Source organism: Vigna unguiculata, chromosome 3 (genome assembly GCF_037176805.1).
Source record: "Vigna unguiculata cultivar grain cowpea cultivar isolate G323 ecotype 2 chromosome 3, ASM3717680v1, whole genome shotgun sequence".
Taxonomy (NCBI): Eukaryota; Viridiplantae; Streptophyta; class Magnoliopsida; order Fabales; family Fabaceae; genus Vigna; species Vigna unguiculata.
In genome coordinates this window covers 60,340,434-60,365,627 of record NC_140794.1, presented here as the reverse complement: position 1 = coordinate 60,365,627, position 25,194 = coordinate 60,340,434, and the positions used below count along the sequence as shown (strand labels likewise).

Here is a 25,194-nt window from a genome sequence, read left to right as displayed (position 1 = left end):
AGTTTATAAAGCTAACAATTGAGTAAGAGAATGTGTGGTGAAACATCCCAAGTAAACAAATTACTTATATTATTTTCTAGCATAAATTTGTAAACTTTTCATATATGAACAAAGACCAAATGTAACACGAAGTCAATATTAACAACTTCAATAATCCATAAAATTTATTTTTCAGTTAGTAGTATATTTTCAGAAGACCTACAGTTATTTGAACATTTAATTCTTTGCTTAATCACTAGGCTTTTACAGTTGCTTTCTTACTTCTCTATTAAGTTGAGATATTAGTATTTTATTTATAAACTTTGCTATGTCAGAACAACAGTGGCCTGCGTCTTGAAGTATCAATTTTGAGTGAAACCAGGTAATCAAAATCTTCAATTTCTCCTCCTCTCCTCTTGCGCAATCGTATGCGAGGTTGTTCTTTTAATTTGATTGTCTACATCTTAAAAACACCAAACAGCCTCAATATACAACTGTTACAAGCTTTCAAATAAGAGATTACAAAACAGAAGATGCAGAAGTATAAGGTATAAGATAGGAAATGTAGCAGAATAAAGAGATAATTATATAATTTTATTGTTCAGTATCACCAAAATCTGTCTTTACCAATGAGTAATATCGGACTCGAAACCTAACAAAAACCTTATGAACCAATAATAGGTCACTTTACAACAAATATGTCCCTGAATCATGTAAAAGCAGGCTATTAATGCTATGCTATAATCATATCGCTATACAGATGTCACGCTTATTTTTTATGATGTATTGAGAAACTAACATACAAGTCTATCCCATCATCTCCTTTGGAAATTGAAGGATTTAATTGCAAAGGCAAATATAACTGCGAAAAATATGCAGAACCCAGCCACCATAACAGCTGTAACGCACAAGAAATCATGCCTGTACCCAAACACTGCCTTAAGTAACTCTCTTATACTCATCAAGTTTCCATCAGAGAGCTTCACCGGATGATTATCATCACCGTACTGTGACGTCAGAAGACCATTAAGACTCCAGGCTACTGGGTTTGCCCAGTAATACCATCTCCACCAAATAGGAATTCTCTGACAAATTAAACCACAAAAAGTTTATAGATCACATAATTTAGTGCACAACTTCATGTATTTCTTCTCATTACACATACTAATAACATGCCCATCAATGTATTCACAGGATATGAAAGAATCAGTTGTAATGAATCTGCCTAGAGGTTGCATCTCTCAATTCTCACGTATATACAGTCATAAGGAAACTGTCTATTCCAGTGTGAAATTAGATAATTTGTTTTCGGGTCGAAACATTCTGTTAGATTAACTAGTTAAAACCCAAAAAAGTTAATCATATAAAACTCACATAGAATCACAGAGCACATCATGTTAATAGTTATATCATGAGTAACAATTTTTAAAACTTTTTGGTATATCAGTTTATTTGAAAAATTTTACTGCAATGTAATACCCGACTATATATGTTTGACATCAGAATAGTTCAGAAGTTAATTATTCACTGGGTGCAAATAGATTAATGCAGTCAATGTAAAAAATTTATCATTTGATATTATTAATCATTACTTCGAATATTAAATTTAGTATTGAGAATTTTTCAAGGACAACTCGGAATTTGTTCTCATTGCATTGCTTTTCAGCATTTATTTGTAACACTCCAGAAAGATAGCAATGAAGTATCAGTTTCCATACCTTACGAGGAATCATAAAACCACTGAAAAGGTTCCACAACATATAAAATGGAGCAGCGATGATGGCAGCAACATTATGATTTGGTGTGATAGCCGTTGTCATCATTCCATAGAAGGTAAAATATAACATCGTAAAATACATGAAGAATAAGTACCAAATGAACCTATCAACAGTCCAGATAAAGGAACCCATGGAATAGAATATTGAAGAGTATATAATAGCCTGTGCGAACACATAAGGGAACTCAATAACGACCTGCACATTGTAGGATAACGAGTGAGTTAACTTACGGAAACCTTCTATTTCGGTACACTAATTCTAAATTATATTATATGTCTGAAGAAATACCTGAGCAAATGCAAATGATAAGGCTGAATACATCCCTGCAGCTCTTTCTCTATAAGAAACAAATCTTTCCACGGAAACAACAGGCTGAACAGCTGTGCCATTTGTAATACCAATGAAGAGGATTGCCGAATACATGGATCCCATGGCATTAAATATATCTTGCTGCGTCTCCCTGAAAAAAAAAAACAAGGTTCTTACATTAAGTATGATGGTTAAAAAACAGAAAATGCATCAGATTCAGTGACAGTATAAATAAACTAAATTTAGCATATAGTCTAACTATTCCGATTATCTCAAAATAAAACAATGTAAATTAATCTCCTTGGCACACTAACTAAAACTAATTCAACAAGAGGATAGATGACTCTGTCAATAGCCAATGTTTAGCAGGGTTTTGTCAATACAAGTTTACAAACGGGCATAACCTCTAGCAGGAAAACATTGCAACGATGTACCAAGAAATTAGAAAAATTGGAAATGGTACGGGTCCCCAAATTTGAAGCATATGAACCAAAATGTTATTTGAAATCGAAGATCCATAAAATAAAGGAAAAATAAGAGGAAAAGACCTTTTAGCTCCAAATCTCCAGCATATCGTACCGAGCATCAATGAGATGATGACGGTGTAAAAAAAGCGAACAGCAGTGTACTGAGGGTTACGCCAGTAAGAAAGATTTTGCTTCCACAGACAAGTTAGGAACTGCTCAAAAGATGAACGGCAGTACTTGGTTGGAAAATGCAATTCTTTTGAATTATTGCTGGGCTTGCTCAACCTTTCAACCAACTCTTGGTTATACCTGAAGAAAAACATGTTATGTTTATATAAAAACCAAAAAGAAATATATATGAACACAATTTACCATAAAAAAAAATATACATACTGGTACAAACTTGATCCTCGGTAGATTTCTGCAAAGTCCACTCCCAGCCGGTTTTCTTCAGCCGACGATGTAACCTCTAGCATCCACGTAGCAGGGTTATATCCAGGCCTGATCTTTGGAATTCCTTCTATTGCCTACAAAAGTATAGATGTCATGAATAATTGAGGATTATATTGCTTTATTACCATTCAACCATATACCACATGCTCAGTAAGAGCTAAGAGTGCACCAGCTTACTTCAAAATAACTGATCAGTTCACTAGATTTAGGACCAAGTGGACCAGCATAAATGAGCTCTCCTCCCCTTTTCATACACAGAAGCTGTAGAAGTTGGAATTTCGTCAGAGCAGTGAAGAAAAGACAGTGTTTTCGAATTATAGACAGGATCAGGAAAACTGAAATATACAAATAAGAAAAAGCTAGGGCCATCTTTTACACGCTCACGGTCAAAACTGAAGGAAATTACTGTACAACAATAATATAATAATGTCAACTAAAAGTTAAAATTTCGTTGATCCATGGGGGAGAGGATATATTGCCTATTGATAAAGTAAACTTCCAAATATCTATGCTTAAAAAATGCCCTCTCATAAAGAGAATACCTCATCAAATGATTCAAAAATGTCTATGCTAGGCTGATGGATCGTGCACACTATTGTTCTCCCAGTATTAACTATATTCCTCACAGTTCTCATCACAATGGCTGCGGCCCGGGCATCCAATCCAGAAGTGGGCTCATCCATGAAGACTATGGAAGGGTTGGCAACCAGTTCCACTGCTATAGTCAACCGTTTTCGTTGTTCCGTTGACAGACCATCAATTCCGGGTAGACCCACTAGTGCTCCACGTAACGGAGTGAGTTCCACAAGCTCCATTATCTCCTCAACGAAGGCCTGGCCGTCAAAAGGAGGAAGTTATGTACTTATTTTTATCAAAACAATACCAGAAGGTGTCTATAAATAATATGTTTCACACCTTTTGTGTCTCAAAGTCAACATCTGAAGACAATCGAAGCCAAGCAGAGAACAGTAAGGATTCCCAAACAGTCAAACAAGGAGAATGAACATCAGTCTGCTCACAGTAACCAGAAATTCTTGCAAAAGTGTCTTGTCTTTTGGGATAACCAGATATAAATACACCCCCTTCTATGACTCCACCAGTTTTTCTTCCAGCTAGCACATCCATCAGCGTCGTTTTTCCGGCACCGCTTACTCCAACCAATGCTGTCAACACACCCGGTCTAAAGGATCCAGTAACATTAACAAGCAGCGGTAACCTGTCCTCTAATATTCCTTGTTGTTTCAATTCCTGAAGCAACAATTGAATAAATTAGCATTTACCGTAAATTAAATTTTACAAAATAAAAATAATGATCATTTTACATACCAAAGGAACATCCACATAGTAATTGATATTGCTGAAAGCCATGGACAGTGGTTGAAATGGAAGAACCATTCCTTTTTGCTTAAAATGCTTTCCTGTGAGAATATGAGAATTAGATGAAATGACACTGTCCAACACACACACGCGAACAAGTCATAATTTACAAACCACTTGATGCCGATCGCTGCAAGTACTCTCTCAGCTCAATAACAACACTTTCACCTATTCTTCTCTTTTCTCTTTCTTGAAGCTCGTCCTTTGAAACTACGGCTTGTTGTCTTCCCATGGCTGAAGTGAAGTTTAGGGAAATATCATAAAAATATTACTAAACACAAGTTCATTTTGGTCTATGAAGCACCAGAAAACACCGTTACATTAGAAAGGGGTTATATGGAGAATAACGTGTCTTACGATTAAGGTAAGCCAAGAATATTGTGAATAGAATGTTGAACAAAATTGTGTATCCAACCATTGCCCCAAGACCAATCCAATACCAATAGCTTTCTGCATACAAACTCCGCTGTTTTAATACTTCCAAACCCAATGAGTTGGTCGTCTGAGTTCCAGCTTTCTGTAAAAAGATTAAATAGTGAGTACAGTTTCAAATGCAGTAAGAAAATTAACAGTATCATCCTCGCTTTGCAACTAGAGAAATAGTTACAATGGTTATGAAAGAATCACGTTCCTATAACCAGAACAAGGATTATACCTTATCCCAAGAATGTCCAAGAAATTCGTTCACTGAAGCCGAATTTTGTGCATACATCAAAGGAGAAATCCAAAAACCCCATATCCACCAAACAGGTATACGGTCTGCCCAAAAATGAGATAGAAAGTAAGAAAAACTCCGTTATCAAATCGACTTTAGAAACATGAAAACATACTCCCGTTCAACCTCTTGAAATTATATATCCGCCAAGAGCCATTACAACCAACATGGCAAAGGATCCAAAGGTATTGGATACTATCATATTTCGGCCCAGGGATCCTATCAAACGAAACAGACCTATAGACATCTGGTGCAGAAAGAAGAAAAGCAAGAACTGCTGAAAAAATCTGCATATACAGAAGTACACAAAAATATTAAGGTAAGAGAAACTCTAAGAATAAACGAAATCACTAAGTGAATATAAGAGTTACCTAGTAATTGAAGGATCATATCCAATTGCATAGTATGTGACAGCCACCCAACATCCAGCCTCTATCGCGGAAGTTGGGATACTAAGGAACCAAGAAGGAAGTGTATATGCCCAGCTAGGATAGAAGTGCAGGTCTCTGTGCTTGTAAAGAACTGGAAGTTTTGCAACTAACATTGACACCTCCGTAAAACCATTGAAAAGAATAATAACCATAGAAAAGTACAGTGCTCCAAGATATAGGCCCCCATCGTCAATTGTATTGTGGTGCATTGTTGTTCGGAAGAAAACACTCATTGTAATTAAGGCAACCAAAAGTAGCTGAAAATAGTACATAAGGGTCAAGATCAGCTCCATATAAAGCTTACGTAGTTACATCCATCATAGAACAAATAAAAAGTCAAAATTTTCCACAGCTACGTAGAAAAAAAAAACGAAGAGACTGAGATGACTACAACATGTTTTCACAATAGTATTATCTAGATTAAGGGACTACAAGAATTATTGCTTTCTTTTCTTGAGCTCATTTTTTTATCACGAGAATTGCTTTAAAACAATTATAAATTATTAACTGTCGTACGTTTTAACCGTGGATTTATACCAGTAAGATTACCTGAACAAACTTAAAAACATAGATAAATGAATTCCGTTTCATGAGAAGCTTCTGCCACTGAAAATTAGTCTTGAGAAGTTCAAGCCTTTTGGCGCCATAGCTAAGAGTTGCCAAGGCGGCTGGATGATTATAGCGTCTATCGAAAGGTATGTTTAGTTGCTCAGACAAAAGCCTACCCTCACGATATAAGGAAAATGCTTCGGCGAACTTTCCAACAGGTACATATCGGTAAGGGCGATCGAGAACAGACCAGTACTGCTCTTGGTCCTTCTTAGACGTTACCTGTTCAGAAGATTTGAAGTCTGAAGTGAACCGTCACTAAATCAAATATAGCAGAAACATAAATTCCAATGTGGTTACTAGTACTCACTTCTTGCAAGAAATCTGCTACATTTTTCCGCTCTGGACAACTGAATCCCATTTGTCTGAAAAAATCAACAGCAGATTCACGGGGGCCTTGATATACAATCTGACCTTCGCACAAAAGAATAACATCATCAAACAATTCATAGGTCTCGGGTGCTGGTTGAAGAAGAGATACAATTGTGGTGGCATCAAGTGCACGTGTTGAATGCTTAAGATATCTGATAATTTGATAAGTAGTTGAACTATCAAGACCAGTTGATATCTCATCCATGAATAGCACTCTTGCTGGACCAATTAATAGTTCACCTGTAAATCAAACATAAACTGATTATCATAGGTCAAACACATCTAATGTCCTAGTACACACGACAAAGTGATGATGTCTTTAACCTGTTGTAAGACGTTTCTTTTGACCCCCTGAGATGCCCTTGAGCATTTCATCTCCCACCAATGTGTCACCACATATGTCCAAACCTAATATCTTTGTGAGAAATATTTTAGTATTTGTTCAAAGATCCAAAAAGACTACAAAATGAAAAGAACGATACAATTCAGATACAAGACGCGTAGTAGATAATGTGGCTTGTGAATCTTCATTGATATCACTTGTTGAAAACGTTAAACGAGGTTGGCATCTGGCCTTAGTGAATAATTTTGGACTATTGGCGTTAATTTTGCTTGACAAAACAATATATAGTTTATTTATGACAGGACATTTCTCTCATACATGCGTTAGCAAGTTGACAAAATTAGTTTAGTAAATTGATAAAATAACCAATTTAATATAACAAAGATATTTTAACAGACAATTCTAAAGCAAAAGTATATAAGAGACCAAAATTTTATTCTAGTCATTTATATGTTCTATTTAGACCAGCGTATGAAAAGGTTGGGTATCTATTTTTTCCATCTAGATTCTCAGGCTGCAAGAAAATTCATATCATTTCACCATGGTTACTTCTTTAGAAGAACTTCCTTGCTTTGTGGTCCTTTAGTATAATCCATCGTTATTTTTGTCAAACATCTTGCTTTTTATTTTTTTCTAATTCAACATTTATCCAATAATATATTAACACGTGGATTTCGTATTCTCTCGTGCATAATTTTAACAGTGCTAGATTTAATGAGAGTATTTTAGTTAACTTGTCATGATTTAGTTTACGAGTCGTCACAATAATATGATCCAAACATCAGCTTGGTCCAGCATTCAATTTTGGCTGGTAATCCATGCCAATAGTCCTCCATTCTTTCTCTAATTCTTCTTATGCGGGGACTTTCTCACTTCAAACACATTAATTCAAGAGTAATAACTTTTTTTTTACATGAGTAAATAGTTCTTAGATTTGTACCTTCATGATGTACTCCACCACAAGATTTGTTTCTAGTCCCCCAAGAGCGAATGACTACAAAAGAAACTAGAGTGGATTAATTTGTATCCCTGAATGAAGTTCATCAAATTCAGAGAAAAAAAAATGCAAGGGTACCTTCATGAATAGATCAAGATCTTCATCTGGTTTTATTCCAGCATTCTTTTCTCTTCTGGCAAGTTCCAGCAACATATCTGGTAAGAGTCCACGATTTAGTATTAGCATTTTATGTTGCAAATTGAACATGTTAAGACGATCACATAAAAAATATACCAAATTTAAATCCAACGCCTTGACAACGACCAGCAAACTGGAGAGTTTCCCTCACGGTCATCTCTGCCACATGCCAATCTTGTTGGCTGATATAAGCAGCAGTCCTCTGAGGAACAAACTCTTTCAGACCATGTCCATTGTATGTAATGTTCCCAGACATCTTCAAACAGCATAAAGTACATACATGAGATGGGAGAAAGAAACGAATATATAAATCTGCTGGAAATAACCCAAATGTGAGTCAAAATTTCACATTGGATAGAATAGACAAAGTTAAACATTCTATAAAAATGAAAACCTATAATAATATTGCCTTAAGATTTTAGAATAAAAATAATGTCAAATGTATGATATGTATTAGACCAATGTCATATATATATATACATATATATACATATATATATATATATATATATATATATATATATACATATATATATATATATATATATATATATATATATATATATATATACATATATATATACATATATATAAAACCACAATCCCTCAATCATTTTAACTCATATATAAAAAATATATAACCCAACAAAATCCACATTAGAGTAGAGCATGTATTGGCTATTTGGTCAATACTGTTATTTATAAATTATCAAGTATAAATCAAATAGAGAAGGCATTTATCAGTTTTATTTTATCCAGTTCAGTATAATTGAAAACAAAATCTATTTCTTTAGAGAAGAATAAAATTCCATTTATTAAAAAAGTAGTTATTACACGATCTAAGATAATAGTGAAAAAGTCAACTTTGAAGATAAAATCGACAATTTGATTGTCTACTTTAAAAAAATAAGGGAAAAAAAACAGTAGAATTGAAGTCTATACTTTTAAAATCAAATTTTTCCTTATAAACTACACCATACAAATAAATACTTTAGTAACTACTACACTACTTACAAATAGATGGACAAGATTTTATTTTCATTACATCCATTTATTATGGAAAATGGCGCCAAAAACGAAAAATCTCAGAATATGGATAACTCCAAACAGAGAGCAGAAAAGCCTCCGAATAGAGTCTATTACATCTTGAAAAGTTGTTCGTACTCATTTCGATTTCCAAGCAATCTATGCCGATAATCGATCGGCGTTAAGCTTAAATAGCACCTTGTTCTGGCAAGAATTTCCAATAATATTGGCAAAGTAGTGGGGCGTCCAGACAAAAAAGAAACCCCATTTTAATTTGGGAAAATTATGTTTTGATAGAGTGATTGGAAAACTTAGTACCTGCAACCCGGGTCCTAGCCTACCAGCAAGTGCTAATAGTAGTGTCGTTTTCCCGGAGCTTGGCGGACCCAACAGTAACGTTAGCCTGCAAGAATAACAAAATCACAGTCTATCCAATATATTTACAAAAATTACAATTAGATTTTTAAAAAAATTATCAAAGTATCTTTTAATACATGACAACGATTTTTAGTCTTGTTTTGGGGTGTCATTCCTTCTCCCACAGGAAAAAAAAAACACGACAACGATATATTGTGTAACATCATGCTTGTAATTAATGCAGTTTATAGAAAATAAAATTGCAAATATTCAACAAATTTAAATAAAATATAAGTATTTTAAAGAATGTATTTCGAATCACTTTATTCTTTGTAACGAAAAGGATTCGTAAAATTTAGAATTTTATACATGTAAATGTTCTTTGAATGGGACTGGTAGTTGAATGTAAAAAAAAAAAAAGTCACCCTTTTATCCTTTTGATTTGTCAAAGTGCAGTTAACGTAGGTTGAACTTATCCTTCGACAGTCAATGAAAAAACGGAAAATAGGCTACGTTGAACCTAATGCCATGACTTAAAATCTACCAACTGAGCAGTTAATAACAGCACTATCTATTTTCTTCTCACATCATACTATTGTTATACATACACTTCCCAGTAGAGGTGAAAAGTATTCAAACAGCTAGAAATTTAGGTTTGGTTTAATAGAAAAAAAAAAAACATTACCACCTTGACTCGTTTTTTAAGCAATAATTCTAATTGGAAATCTAAACTTGGTTTATTTAAAAAAAATGAAGTTTAGTTTTATATTCATTTAACTCATTTATAACTTAATTATGTTTATTTGTGAAAAAATTCCTATAAAAATACTTGATAATAAATGTTTGTTTCAAAATAAATATATGTGCACAATACAAAACATGTGTTATTAAATAGTAGATCTATGTAAAAAGAATTATGAACAGTTATTCACCAAAATTTTGCCTTTAGCTTGTAAAACGTGACATTTTAGAAATGTAAGTAATTAACGTTGATCTCAAAACTTAATTTAATATTTAATTATAATTTAAACTCAAACTTGTATAATATCTATATTTTAGTTTATAAATCTAAAAATCACTCTTTTAATTCTGTGCATTTATTTAACTCGTCTTAGTTATTATAGTATTTAAGCTAATTATAAATGCATGTGTGCAGGCCCAATGGAGAGCCTCGAACAAAAAATTGTACGAATATCGAATATCGACACAAAAAAAAAAAACTATTAATTAAACCAATGGATTTGAAGGAACATTTAACGAGTGAATCCGGCCGTGGTGACCATGGAATTTTTTTTTTTTACCACATTACTTATTTCAACACTGACCTTGAAGGTCTAATAATCCCACTGATGTCCGCTAGAATTGTCAATTTGCTTCTCTTCCTTCTGTATATCAGCAACTGCCTTAAAAGAGCCTAATTACACATGTAATATTAGAACCACGTTCCAAACAGGAAAAGCAGGAAAAGGAAGATATTACAAATGAAATTTGGAAATGAAAGGTAAGAAAAAGTAAGCACCTCCGTCATATTACAAATGAAATTAGGAATGGTTGGCAGAGCTCTGCTACCGACATGTACGTAAGTCTCAACGGTCAAGTTCTGAAATCGAACTTCAATTTTCGGAAACTCCAAACCTACTCTGCGAAGTTCAGCATCCAGTAAAACACATTCAGCAAAATTAACCACCTACATTCTCGTAACATTTAAACTGAAAGATCGAGAAGAAGCAGCAATATATCCAATCCAGTAATAATTGTAAGCAAAGAACAAACACCAGTATTGTCAACTGTAATAGACTTAGAATCGCAAGTCCTGCTACTCTGTTACTCTAGAATATGGCAACAAGAGAAAGAGAGAGAGAGAGATTACGCGTTGAATCGACTTCTCATACGGTGGAAGATAATCTCAGGATCATTGTCGACGCAGTCGACAAGCCTCTCAAGAAGAAGACGCTGGTCCTGCGACTGGAGATCTCTAACGTCGATCTCCTTCATGTCACCGGTGAGATTCCTGAAGATTCCCCGGCGAGCTCGTTTGTAAGTAGGAAGCCTCTCCAGCGCCGCCCAGCGCAGCGCCTCCTCGTCTTCCCCTTGCTCCCTGAAGGAGGCCGATCTGGCGAAGGCGTTCTCCGCAGAGTTCCACATTGCGCCCTCCCACCGCCACTGAAAAAAGTAAGAGAGTCCAGAATGCCTTTGTGTGATTGGGAATGAATGAAGACGCAGTACTTCTTCTTCTACTAGTTGTTTGTTTTTAGAGTTGGATAGGAGGTAGTTGAGACTTGAGAGTTTGCATTAATGGCCGCACCTTCTCTTTCTTCCTTGTTAAAGTGCAGCATAATGTCTGCGTGCTGTTAGAGGACCCTCATTTAATAGCCGCGGGAAAGACAAGTAAGGGTCCTCTGCAACTTCCACGCGCTCTCTTCTTCCTACCCGCTCTGTTTAAGAGGACACGTGTCAGAGGACTTACTTGTAATATCAAACTCCTTCATACTTACTATAGTTTATATTAATGCTAACAAGTGATAACGATCACTGTACCCTCTTTTCGGAAAACGGTTATACAGTGTAAGATTATTGTTTTGCCCTTGCATGATGACGATCCAATGGTGGATATGATGTGATTCGCTATTGCTAATTTTGGGAAGACACCTTGCTGCCGCTGGTTTCACGAGCGGGACTACCCTCTATGGTCACCTTTTTGCCTCCTCTATGATTCATTCACATAAAATAAGCCAATAGTTATAACTTATTTTAAAAAATATTTGAGTTTTTCTCAATTTACTTTTGCTTCCGTGGTTATTCAAATTTATTTGGATTTTCTTATTTTTCGAATGAGAACAAAAAACATATTCCCGTATTTTCTACAACTTCTATCTCTCCTAATAAAATAAAAATGTTAAAAAGTAGAAAAAATATATTTGATTCTTTTATGTTAAGCTTGTGAGGAATTTTAAAACGTAATTTACTTTTATAGAAAAAATTAAATTCTGAAATTGTATAAAAAATTAAAATTCTGCAAGTTTTCTTATTTATCGTGTTAGCGTGTTCTTTTTCTCTTTGCATTGAACACTTAAATTAGCTCATGTTTGATAATATTTTTATTTTATCAATATTTTAAGAATTAAATATGTTTTCAATTTTTAAAATTAAATAAAAAATTAAAATTCATTTTTACCCAAACTTTAATACATTTTAATAATAATTTATTGTATTAATTCATTTTTATTTATTTTTTATCTTTCTTCACAAACAAACAGCACACCATGTGAAAATAAACACTTCATTTTATTTTTTAATACTTTCGTAAATTTTCATTTCAAAATTCTTTATTTTTCATCATCTTTTTTATGATACAAACGAACTCTACTTTTAATTTTGCTTTCCACTCAACTCCATTCTTTTAAATTCATCCTAAAAACCAAATACACCTTAGAATTTAAAAAATAAAAATACAATTCAAATTGTCTATTTAGAAGAACATAGAAGACTCGAATAAAATAGTTCTCTTAATAAAAATATTATTTGTTAATGTTTTTAATAGACCAATATTACGATTTTGTCCTTAAAAGATAAAAGGAGAAATGAGTATTTAAATTGCGTTTGACATCAATCCTTAAACGACGTGAGATTTATTGGATATACCAGAACAAGTCTCCCAGTCGAGGATAAGGAGAATTGTCGTTTCTACAGACGGCACCAATATTCCAATCTAACTCAAGTCCATCTAATAATATAGTTGAGAACAATCATTGCATTCTCAAGATATTGTTTGCTTTAAAACATAGAAATTCGTTACAATTTTACCTTTAAAAATGTTTCAGAAAGAGAAAAAAAAATATTTAAATTTACCTCGACTCCTAAATTAAGTAAAACTTTTTGTAAAGTAAAATGTTATAATAAAAGGTATAATCATTTACTTCTGAAAAGTGCAAAGAGTAAGAAATATCCTGTTTTTTTTTTTCACCAAACATTTTTCGTTTGCTTCTTATTGCAACATTATTATAAATATTTCCTTGTAATTAAAAATGAAAGTAAAACTAGTTATAATTTGATTGAGTGATATAGATAAATTATGGTTAATTTAACCCTTAAAATTGAAATATTACTAAATGTTGTCAGGATAAAAAAATATTTTAGATTAAGTTAATTACATTTTATTATGAACGTATTTTAGTAAATAACATATTATTTATTTAATATAAACAAAATAATTATATATATATATATATATATTATTTTTATTTTTATTTAAATTTAAATATTTTACTTTTATTAAAAGTAATTATAATTTTAAGTATTATTTTGATATTATAATTTTTAATAAATGTAATTTATTTTCTAATTTGATAAATAAAAAATTTATCTCAAATAAATAATCGATAAAATACATTTTAAATTTATAATTAGTAATTATAATGAATTATATATAACTTAAAAGAACAATATGTAAGAAGATGTCTATGTCCATCCCTTTCTACAATTTGTTTTTAAATTATTTATCATACACTATACCAACAAATTCTACTGACTAGAATGTATTTGAATAAAAATACAGACTCTACCAAGGATTATGTTAATTTCAAAATATTTTTCTCTCAACTAATTTATTATTTGATCTGTGTTTTTATCATATTTAATTAAGTTCCCATCGATGTTGATGTATTTTTAACTCTCCTCCATTTATTATCTAGAAAATAAATAAATATGACGTAAATTTATTTTGAATTATAAATAAATTTGATGATGATTTATAAATTGTTATTATTGGAATTGTTGATATTGTGTTTAGATCGGTTTTGAAATTTGATATTAGTAATATAATTGTTGGGATGATATTGTAGAATGTTCGGTTTAAATTAAGTATTATTAGAATTTTAGTTGGTAACATATATGTTGAATTGGTCAATTTTTTTTGTAAGTTAATGGAAACAATTATGAATTCAAGTAGTAGTCAATCATATTAAAAACCATGTAGAATATAAGCAATTTTTGTAAGTTATTAAGTTGTACCTTTATGTTGTCAATCTTTGGTTTCTTTCGAATTACTAAATTAATTACTTAAAGGGGATGTGATATAGTTTATCGTATTAAATACGTAAGTCATCAGCAAATACTATTAATTAATTGAATCTCTCCCTGATCAATGTTGCTTACAGGTCCAGTTAATGTAATATCTATAAGAAAACTCAAGTCAAAGATTATGCCATAATAAACATGTAATCAATATATGCAATCCATTAGAGTTAGAAACAAAAAAATACCACAAATATTATAGCTCCAAACTTAATTCATAAATCCTAAATTAATTTGAATATAATGTAACTAAATTTGTTGGGTTTCAATCAATTAGAAAAATTAATTCATATTTTCTAAATCTGGAAATTTTTAAACTGAGTTACCTTTTTAAAATGAAGCAAATAATGTTATAAATTTAGTTATTGACGTAAATACAAATATAATATAAATATATTATCATTAATTTAAAAAAATATTCATTATTTGTAAATATATAATAAAATAAATACATAGCGATGATTTTCATTATAAAATATAATTTCTTATTTCCAAAATGTTCATTGATATAGAAATATATAAATAAATGCATACAATTGTGAATTATATACACAAAATGTTTTAGCACGTTATGTTTACCTTTGAATGGAATAATTTCCAACAATTATTTAATGCAAAGGCAACCTCCACAAAGAGGACATAGGAGGTGGAAAAGTCAATAAACAGGGTTTGTAGCTGGACATTCTTGTTGGAAAAAACTGAGATTGAGTTTATGGCATGCAAATTGTCTTCCAACCTTTATCTCATGGCGTCACATTGGTCATTCAGATACATAGCACCAAGTGGTAGATTTATATTAGTTTTCATTATTTTCAAATTAATTTTAAAACTAAAAAATTCAAAATAGATATTAAAAATATTATCTTGATATATACTGGTAAGGTCCAGTAGGACCAAATATACCAAGACTCCCTACCAAAAATACCATGAGTCTAGGGAATTAATGTGTAGAAAATCAAGGATGAGATCACCTCGGTTCCTCAACCAGCATAGGATTAAATGACTTCACGTAGGCAAAGTTATTTTAGTAGAATCAATCAAGATTAAACAATACATGATTAAGGTAACTAATCACTATTACAGAAATCCTAAAAGAGGATACATCTATAAAACCCAAGTTCATAAAGAACAAAAGTTCATTCGGATACTATAAATGAGCACTACTCAATCATTACAATATTTATTGTCTGTTACGTATTGCTGACTTGAATGTCGAAATGACTTTACAAACTCTTAGAAAAACTCCAAAGATGGAATATAATAGATACGTTCAAGCTATAAAAGAATAAAAATATAAATAAGATTGTGATCAGACATCGACCTTTTAAAAATACAATATATTCAATAATTTCAGAGCATTTTAAGCGTTAGAATAAAAAATGTATTTTAAAACTAAAATGGTAACATAACTTCGAATTTTTAAAGCATCAATCTGATTAATTGTAATAATTCTTGTGATATGACTTGTTTCGTATGAGAAATTGCAATGAATATGTTGTTTCTCTTTGGTACCTAGAAAAATTTGGTAGATTTGATTTAATTAATAATGTGTGTTTTTAAATGGAGTAAGGTGACCCACTTGAATGATATAGGGTGTTTCTAAATTGAAGAAAACAAATGTATGGTTAGTTAGTTATGAGGTCTGAAAAATGCATGGATGATGCCTCTTATTCCTTGAGTTGGGGATCTGTTGTGGACTAGTGAGAGATGAATTAGGTGTATTGGTTTGTCGATTTCACAAAAATTTAAGAAACCAGAGAAAAGTAGTTGTACACGTAGAAAGGGATAGTTTAACCCTCTTCCCTTTTCCTCAACTACTTAACGTTCTAAACTCCTTCTTCTTCTTCCTCCTACCTTTCTAAATTACTGCGTCATCGTTACTTCTTCACTTCATCATCACTCACTTTCTTCCTCTCCACCATTTTATTAAGTCCATTTCGTTTTGAAAGTATTTTACTAAATGCAAACAATGGTGTAAAAGTGTTTTCCTAAGTTATATGGATAAAACAGTAACTTCGCGCATTTTAGGCTGAGAAAATTCATTTTTAATAACATAAACAATTATAAAAGCCAGACCTGACTACGGTTAGACAAAATCTTCTCCTCTTCCTTTCTTTGGTGACGTAATATAACTTTCAAAATAATTGTTTTAAAAACCAATAAAATATTAATCATGTCTTAATAGTACCTAGGTGGTCACTTTCTACATTTCCACATGTACCCCCCTCATCACAATAATGTTATTATAATTATTATTACAATATTAATTTTATTGACTTTTGTAACTATTTTCTAATACATGACAATTATAATTTATAAGTTCTAGTTGAATTTCACTGCAATGTTTAATGTTTATTAAAATTGAAATTATGTTTAAGATTGTGAAAGGTTAATATAATGGTAGATGGGATCATAGATTTTAATTTTTTATATAAATATAATATATATTACCAAATACAAATGCATAAAAATAAAATTAATCACTTGACAATACTTAATTAAATTTAAGTTTACAAAATTCATCATCTTGTGAGTGTCAAGTAAGGGATGTTTTACCAATCAAACAATGATTGATTTTTAGTGAAAGTAGAAATTAATTCAATTTTAACTTTTAAAATTTAGATAATAAAGTACGAACAATACAAAGAGAATTGAAATGAAATTTAGAGCCAAAATAAATATTTGGTGTGTATCCAAAATTTGTGGCCGAAAAGAAAAGAAAATTTTTAATTATATTATTTTTAATTGAGTAGTGTTTTGGTGTTCAAGCATTATATTAATTTTTAATTGAAAAATGAAATTTAATAATAATTGTATTAATTTTTACTTACATCAATGTGATGACAACACACCTAACAATATATTTTTTAATCACATTAACTTCTAATTAGTCTTAACTCTAGGTTTATTTAAATTGAATTCATCTATTTAGGAAGGTGAAGAGACACTACAACAAAAAATTTGAAGAAAATGTAGATTTATATGAATTTATAAATCATCTTACCGATTTAATTATGTTACTATCATGTGTGAAATCTAACGTGTAAACGGTAGGATCTTATAATTTTTATGATTTAAATCTCAATTTTAAATACCTTGCTTTCAAGTGTAAAACTCAAGTTTGATTATCCATGGACAAAGTTTAAGATTTTCACATGAAGAGATTATAAAATTATAAATTTATTAAATTATATAATTATAAAATTATAACATTATAATATCATAATATCGTAAGAACATAAGATAATATATTTATAAAATTTTAAAATTACGTGTGTCAAAAACTAAATAAGGTGACAAGATAAGATAACTATCGCATCATCACTTAAGAGTCACATCACCTAATTATTAAAAAATTTAACCATAGAAACTGAAAAATATTAAAATTTGGAGAACTTAAAATCATAAATATTTATTAGAGACCTAATTGAAATTTATCATTAATTCAATCTAATTAAACATGTGTTATTTTATCAAAACTATTTTACTTTAGTAGTATGTCATCATTACATAGAAAAAGATTTATCGTTAAAGTCATAAGACTCTCACCATAATAGCTAACTATAACTATTAAACAATCTAATACTAGTTGAATAATATAAACTCTAATAAAAATAATTGATTTGATCTTATTTAAGGACTCTTTTTTATTTCTCTTGGTCAACAAATCTATTACATATTAAGAAAAGAAGATACCACCAAAATTACTACATTATCCATCTTCTTTTATTGACACGTGTCATAAAAATTAGTTTTTTTGTCATTTTAAAACTCTAATACAAAAGGACCTGGGTTCAAATCCTACAAAAGCCATTTTATTTTTACTTTTTTATTTATTTATGATTTTAACTATTATATTAATTATAAGTAATATTATTATTTGTAATACTTTTATAAGTATTAATATTAGAATTTTTAAAAATATTATTTATAGTGACAATAATAAAATTATAACCACTATTATATATTATTAATATTAGTATTATTAATATTATTAGTAGTAAAGTTATTATTGTTATTACTAATATTAATATGTAATATATTAATTTTTTTATTATATATTATTGATATGAGAAAAAAAGTATTAGAAATATTATTATTATTATTATCATTATTATTATTAAGAATAATTATTATTATTATCATTAATAAGAACTATAATTATTATATTATTATTATAATTACTACCATATCTAATTTAAAAAATTGATATTTCAAAAATATTATATTATTAACCCCATAATTATTATTATTAATATTATTTTTATTATCCATAATATTTATTATTATTATTATAAATATAATTATTTTTATTATTATTATCATCATTATTACTATATATTATAACTATTTTATTTTAATATTATTATTATTACTAATTATCACTATTATTAATAATAATAGTTATTATTATTATTATCGTTAATAAGAATTATAACTAATAACTATAATTATTATATTATTATTATTATCATATTTCAAAAATATTATATTATTAATCACTATAATAATAATAATTATTATTATCATTATTAATATTACTTTTATAGTTTAAAAAAAATATAAAAGAAAACAGATATTTAGATTAAAATATATGTTAAATGTATTTTTTTCCTTCAATTTTATTTTTTAAATTATAATGAATTTTTTTTTATATACTAATAAAAGTTATAATAAAGCACTTGATCCAAATAATGCAAAGAACAAATATTAAACTAATAATAATAAAGTTTTAAAATTTATTTATACAATTATAGTGACAAAATCAAAGTATGATAATGAGTTAAAAAATAAAAGATAATTATATAAAATATATCAAAATAGTATTTTACATTATGAAAATAAAAATATTAAAAAATTATCAAATGTGTATCTTATAAACAATTTGAGAGACCATTGAATGAAACCACACGAAGGAAAACAACTATATAATCAAGGGTATGTTAAAATGAAAAATACTTTAGAGATCTAAGAAAACTTTTTAAATATCAACATAACCAATGGTTTAGAAATAACGAAAATTATTTTAGCGAAACAAAATATTTCTTCAAATGAAATAATAATAGAGTAAAAATGATAATTTTTTTATATTACGTAGTATTTTGACGGGTATGAGGATGAGGACGGGACAACTATATAATCAAGGGTATGTTAAAATGAAAAATAATTTAGAGATAACGAAAATTATTTTAGCGAAACAAAATATTTCTTCAAATGAAATAATAATAATAAGGTAAAAATGACATTTTTTTTATATTACGTAGTATTTTGAGGGTATGAGGACGAAGACGGGACAAATATGTACATCCCCATATCCGTATCATACCCAGTCAATGTTGGGATTCCCTGTCAAAACGGGTACGGGTTCAGGCAATATCCACGAGCGCGAGTTTACTTATCATCCCTATTTGGGCACAAGCTATTATAATAATTATTTCGTAAAATCAATTAACTGCACTATATTTGATATCAATTTTATTTATTATACTACTGAAATTATTATTACATCATTTAGATTTAGTATTTACTACTTCGTTATTTTAATAACAACATTTACAACAATCATAATTTTCATGATATTTCATTACATAATATTTTACTACTTAATGTACAAAATAAAAAAATACAACCCGAGCATACGCACGGGTCAGTCTCCTAGTTTCATAAGAAAAGATAATCGGCACTCATTCTCACTCATTCAAATATCATTATATGACTTAGTACACAAACCAACAAGTTTTAGAGCATCATCTTAAACCTGATTCTCGGAGCAATACAATCTTCAAAGGAAAATGAATGATTTTAACTTCACTCCCACTCCATACAATATAGCTTGAACAAGGAGCATTTTCACTTAAGTAGCCATGATAATGCTCAAATGACAAAGGATGATGCGTTTAATAATTACCATGACTTTAATATCACTAAAACGTTGACTCATCACTTAAACAAAATATTTAAAAAAAAAACAATAAAAATAACATATTACATAACAATTCTCAAAACCTATTCAATCATTTTTGCCTATTATAAGTCAAACGCACCATGTTGGTATCGCGCAGCGGAATATTTAAACTATGGTCAAAAACCAAGAGGGGGTGAATTGGATTTTTATAAGTCTTAACAGGTTTTAAAAAAATTTCTCAAAATTTAAATGATTAACTTAAAATCACAGTTGCTTTAAATGCAAGTGCAGATAAATAAAGAGTTTAAAGGAGAAAGATGCACACTGATATTTATACTGGTTCAGATCAAAAGACCCTACGTCCACTTGCTAATCTCTTAATGAAAGAAATTAACTCAATCACTATAATAAACAGATTACAACTGATTATATAAGAGTAAGGATTAGAACACACCTCTCTTGAACAACCACAAGAGATGAACAAAATTCCCCCTGAATCACACAGAGGATGAGCAGCTTTCCTAGCAACAGCACAACACTCAATCTTCTAAGAATTCACTTAGAAAAAGTTATCACTCACTCACACTAGGTTTTTCAAAGCTTTCTTTAAGAATCTCACAGAGCAACACTTTGCAGTCACAACACAAGAACTCTGAATCTTAAAAAGGTAGTTTGAAGTTTGGAAACTGAGTTCTATTTAAAGAGGTTTTCACAGGCTGAGTTAGAGAAATGAAGAGTTTAGCTGAAACTGCCAAGGATAATCGATTACCATTTTGGGTAATCGATTATCTCATGTACAAATTTGAACAAATATTTTTATAACTGCCAGTGGTAATCAATTACCAGAAATGGTAATAGATTATTTCAAGTCGTTTTTCAAGAGCCAAGTGATAACTGCTAGTGATAATCGATTACCATTCGTGGTAATCGATTATTACCATTCGTGGTAATCGATTATCTTAAGGTGGGTTTTGAAAAATAGAATTTTTTGAGTTGGTAATCGATTATTATAAGTTGGTAATCGATTACCATACTGATTTTTGCAAAAAAATGAGTTTCTCTCAAAGGAGTTGCGAGTTGTCTAATGTTCTAACAATTTTGCACCTAAGTAGTAAAAGTTTAAGTCTATTACAATAACAATCTTTAAACATAAACTATATTGTCTTCAATATCTTCAAGCGTTCTCTTCGACATCTTTATCATCATCAAAATCTTTTAATCAATATTTGTCAACACACCACCATATTTGTACAATCAAAATCACAATAGCATCAACCAATTAAAATATAATCTACAAACTCTTAATTCCACCAAAATTTTCATTATTAAAAATTAACACCCTATTAAAAGTCAATCATGATGCAGTTAATGTTTAACATATAAGTTTAATTTACTTTAACGAAATACAAACAATGTCCAATCATAATTCAGTTTGCCCTATCCAATAATTGTTTCTCTCCCAAATAACCACTCAAATTGAGAGAAAGAATTAAAAACTCAATTATTTCAAAAATTCTACTATATAGTAATGATTAGGAGTTAGAACAATTAGAATAAACGTTCTCGACTTGGAGAACCTGTAAACCCTAACATATAACCATAAAAAGAAAGATAAAAATATTTACAAACAAGAAAAAAATAAAATAAAATTTGATCAAGTTTGATTTAATTGAGACCACCTATTAGTTAGAGAGATCTATTTAAGAAAGATACAAAAACAACTTAAAAAGGTTAAAGATAAATAGTAAAGAATATAAAGAAAAATAGTTTTATAAAATTATAAATTTTTAAAAACAAATAAATAAATAATTAAAAATCTAATTTATATATTTAAACATGACTTATAATCGTAATATTTATGTTTTACGAACATCCTTACTAAACGAATCAGATCTTATAGGGAGAAAATAATATGCAATACTAAACCATCAATTAAATTTAAATATGACAACTAAATATATGTAACTTTATATGTTTATTCTCTTTTTTACAGACATTGAAAACATTATACGACTTTTGTTTCGGTATATCCGATCATCTCACATCACTTAGAATATACAGGTTAGACACAGTTTAAATACTCATTTCTTCTTTCACTCTTCTATGTATCTTTTAAGGATAAAATCGTGACGAAGTTCTACATTTCAAAACGAACAATATCTCGAAAATGCGCTAGTTGATCTAAGTGATATTATTGAACTTGCGATCAAAATATTGACATCATCTCTGAGGACAACAAGACAATCCCTTTTAAGGACAACACTAAATAATTCAATATATATTAAGGTTGACTATTTTTTGCTGTGAGATGAAGAATTTATATTTAGATGAGATTTTGTAGGTTCACTTTACAACACATTTATCATACAATAAGAAATCTACACTATCATGCCGCTCTCCAAACAAAGATGCATGTGTACACATTAACATCGATCATTATTTGTGATTCACATGGATTGCTTCACCTTTATAACAGAACCCTCCATATATCATTATTGTACTTTTTACGTATACAATCACAATCCCTATTTAATTTCCTGACGAAAAAACTTCTGTGCATGAATCAATTTTTAAATTTTTAAAAGAAATATATATATTTTTTTTGCTTTCTTAATTCGTCATATTTTTTCTTGTTGGACAAGTGTTTGCCGAAAAAGTATTTAAAACCGTCTCCAACATAATGAATGTAAAGCGTTTCTTATAAATGGATGGAGAACTTTTGAGGTTGCACAATGTGTTTGGCTGTTTATGCACTACACACTTTAACATCAAAATCTTAGTTCAGAATCAGCCTTTGACTTCGGTATGCATTTTTTTTTTTTCCCACTCTCACTACGTCTATCTTTTGACATGTACTCAACTTATTTAAATTTTATACAAGAATTATACAACCTTTTCCACATTCTAAACATATAATAAGTTTGAAGTTTATATCAAATTTATTACTATTTAATAACACCAATATATAAATAAGTATAGCCAAAATCATTTATAACTAACTCAGGCTTATTCCAATTTATTCACAACTAAAAATCATTGTAAATCAAATCAAAAGGTTAGTAATTATTTATTGTAAATTAATGAATCGAAAATTTGTAAAATTTATTGTAATATGTATTAATAAAAAATATATATAATTTATCATATATCATAAAATGTAGAGCTGTCAAAATGGGTCGTCTGGCCCAATCTGACCCGACCCACTACGGGTTGGCCACTTAGTAGGCCAACCCAACCCGGCTCACTTATAAGCGAGCCAAAAAATTTTGAACTTGGCCCAGCCCACCACGGGTTGGTGGGTTAAACGGATTGATTCACTAGTCCACTTAATTAAAATAAAATATTTTTTTTTCTTAAGTCATAAATTAAAATTCGGATTAAAATTTAAATAAACTTCAATACAATCTAAATACAAATCAAAATGATGTTAAACTCCAATACAAACCAAAATTAAAAAACAAACAAACAAATTACTATCTAAGATCAAAGCATTCCCATCATTTATCCAACTATAATATTAGACTCTTGAATGGATAAATCCACAATATTTCATCTCTTAAAGCATCTTCTTTATCCCAATCTATTTGGAGTTGAAGCTAGGTTTTCATTTGTCAACTCGCTAACGTGTTTGGTTAAAAAAACAACCCAACATTGTAAAGTTCAACATAGTGTATGTGACCATATGGGTTGGTGGGTCAACCCGGCTCACCACGGATTCAACCCGGGTGAGCCAAGTTCTTGGTGGGTCGGGTAAAAAAATTAACCCGTATTGAAATTTATAAAAAAAAAATCAACCCAATCCGACCCAAGTCCATGGTGGACAGGGTTGGCCCACGAGTTCTGACTCACTTTGACGACACTTCTAAAATGTTATAAATTTTAAATAAATTTGTTGTTTAAGTGTATTTGGTGTAATAAAGTGCTTTAAAGTTTAAAGAATATATGTGTCCACGAGAAAATATGTTATATAACAAGTTTTTATACGACAAATAATTACTTTACTAATAAATTGTTCAGTGAATTAATTCATTTCAACCTTTATCAAATATGACATGAAATGTAACATTTAAATTTTTATGATGTAATGTTTTTTCATACATAATGTACTAAAATGATTTCAATTATAAATTATATAAGTATTATTATTTTTTAAAAATAATATAAGATGTTAATCAATAATCATTTATAGGTTAAAATACTTCTTTGGTTCTCGTTTTTTACTAAAATCTCAAATAAGTCATCAGATTTTTATTAGTTTCGATTGAGTCCATATTTTTTAAAATTTGTAACAATTAAGTCCTTTTCGTATTAATTGCACTAAATATGTGTCACATGTAAAGTGAGTATGGTGACACATATCAATCATTGTGTGAATTTCAATGTGATGCTTGTATTATTTTGATTTGATTTCAGTCCCAATTTTTAAATTGAGACCACATTTAACTTTTATATGAATGTTATAATTATATTTTTATTAAAAAATTGTATTTCTATTACATATTTTTAACAATATTAAGTTTATTTAAATTTATATTTTACATTAAACTTTTTTTAAATTTTATTTCAAATTTTTAAATAAATATTTGTTAAAAATATTTAAATAAGTTTAAATATTGTTAAACCTAATATTATTAAAATATTTAATACAAATATCATTATAATTAATTTAAATATGTAAAATACAAATTTAAATAAACTTAATATTATTAATATATTTAATAAAAATGTCATTATAACATTTATATAAAAATTAAAATTGATCTCAATTTGAAGGGATGAAATTGAAATTTTTTAAAAAAATTTGGAACTGAAATTAAAATAACAAATATAGGACTCAAACAACAAAAATAATTTATATCTTAAAA

The 25,194-nt window shown here is 29.4% G+C and overlaps 1 protein-coding gene across 1 annotated transcript; it reads right to left on the bottom strand.

Moving 5' to 3' along the window:
• Nucleotides 1-544: 544 nt before the first annotated feature.
• ABCG32 (pleiotropic drug resistance 4) lies at nucleotides 545-11,675 on the bottom strand. The gene is made up of 24 exons (XM_028064041.2): nucleotides 11,222-11,675; nucleotides 10,871-10,991; nucleotides 10,677-10,765; nucleotides 9,313-9,397; nucleotides 8,065-8,224; nucleotides 7,909-7,985; nucleotides 7,774-7,827; nucleotides 6,815-6,905; nucleotides 6,429-6,730; nucleotides 6,059-6,340; nucleotides 5,450-5,766; nucleotides 5,205-5,365; nucleotides 5,019-5,122; nucleotides 4,721-4,880; nucleotides 4,478-4,597; nucleotides 4,313-4,404; nucleotides 3,902-4,234; nucleotides 3,529-3,819; nucleotides 3,164-3,247; nucleotides 2,927-3,060; nucleotides 2,615-2,842; nucleotides 2,046-2,217; nucleotides 1,698-1,952; nucleotides 545-1,064 (listed from the first exon to the last, which is right to left on the bottom strand). The coding sequence occupies exons 1-24, from the start codon at nucleotides 11,494-11,496 to the stop codon at nucleotides 795-797; spliced, it is 4,257 nt and encodes a 1,418-aa protein (XP_027919842.1). The 5' UTR covers nucleotides 11,497-11,675; the 3' UTR covers nucleotides 545-794.
• Nucleotides 11,676-25,194: the final 13,519 nt, after the last annotated feature.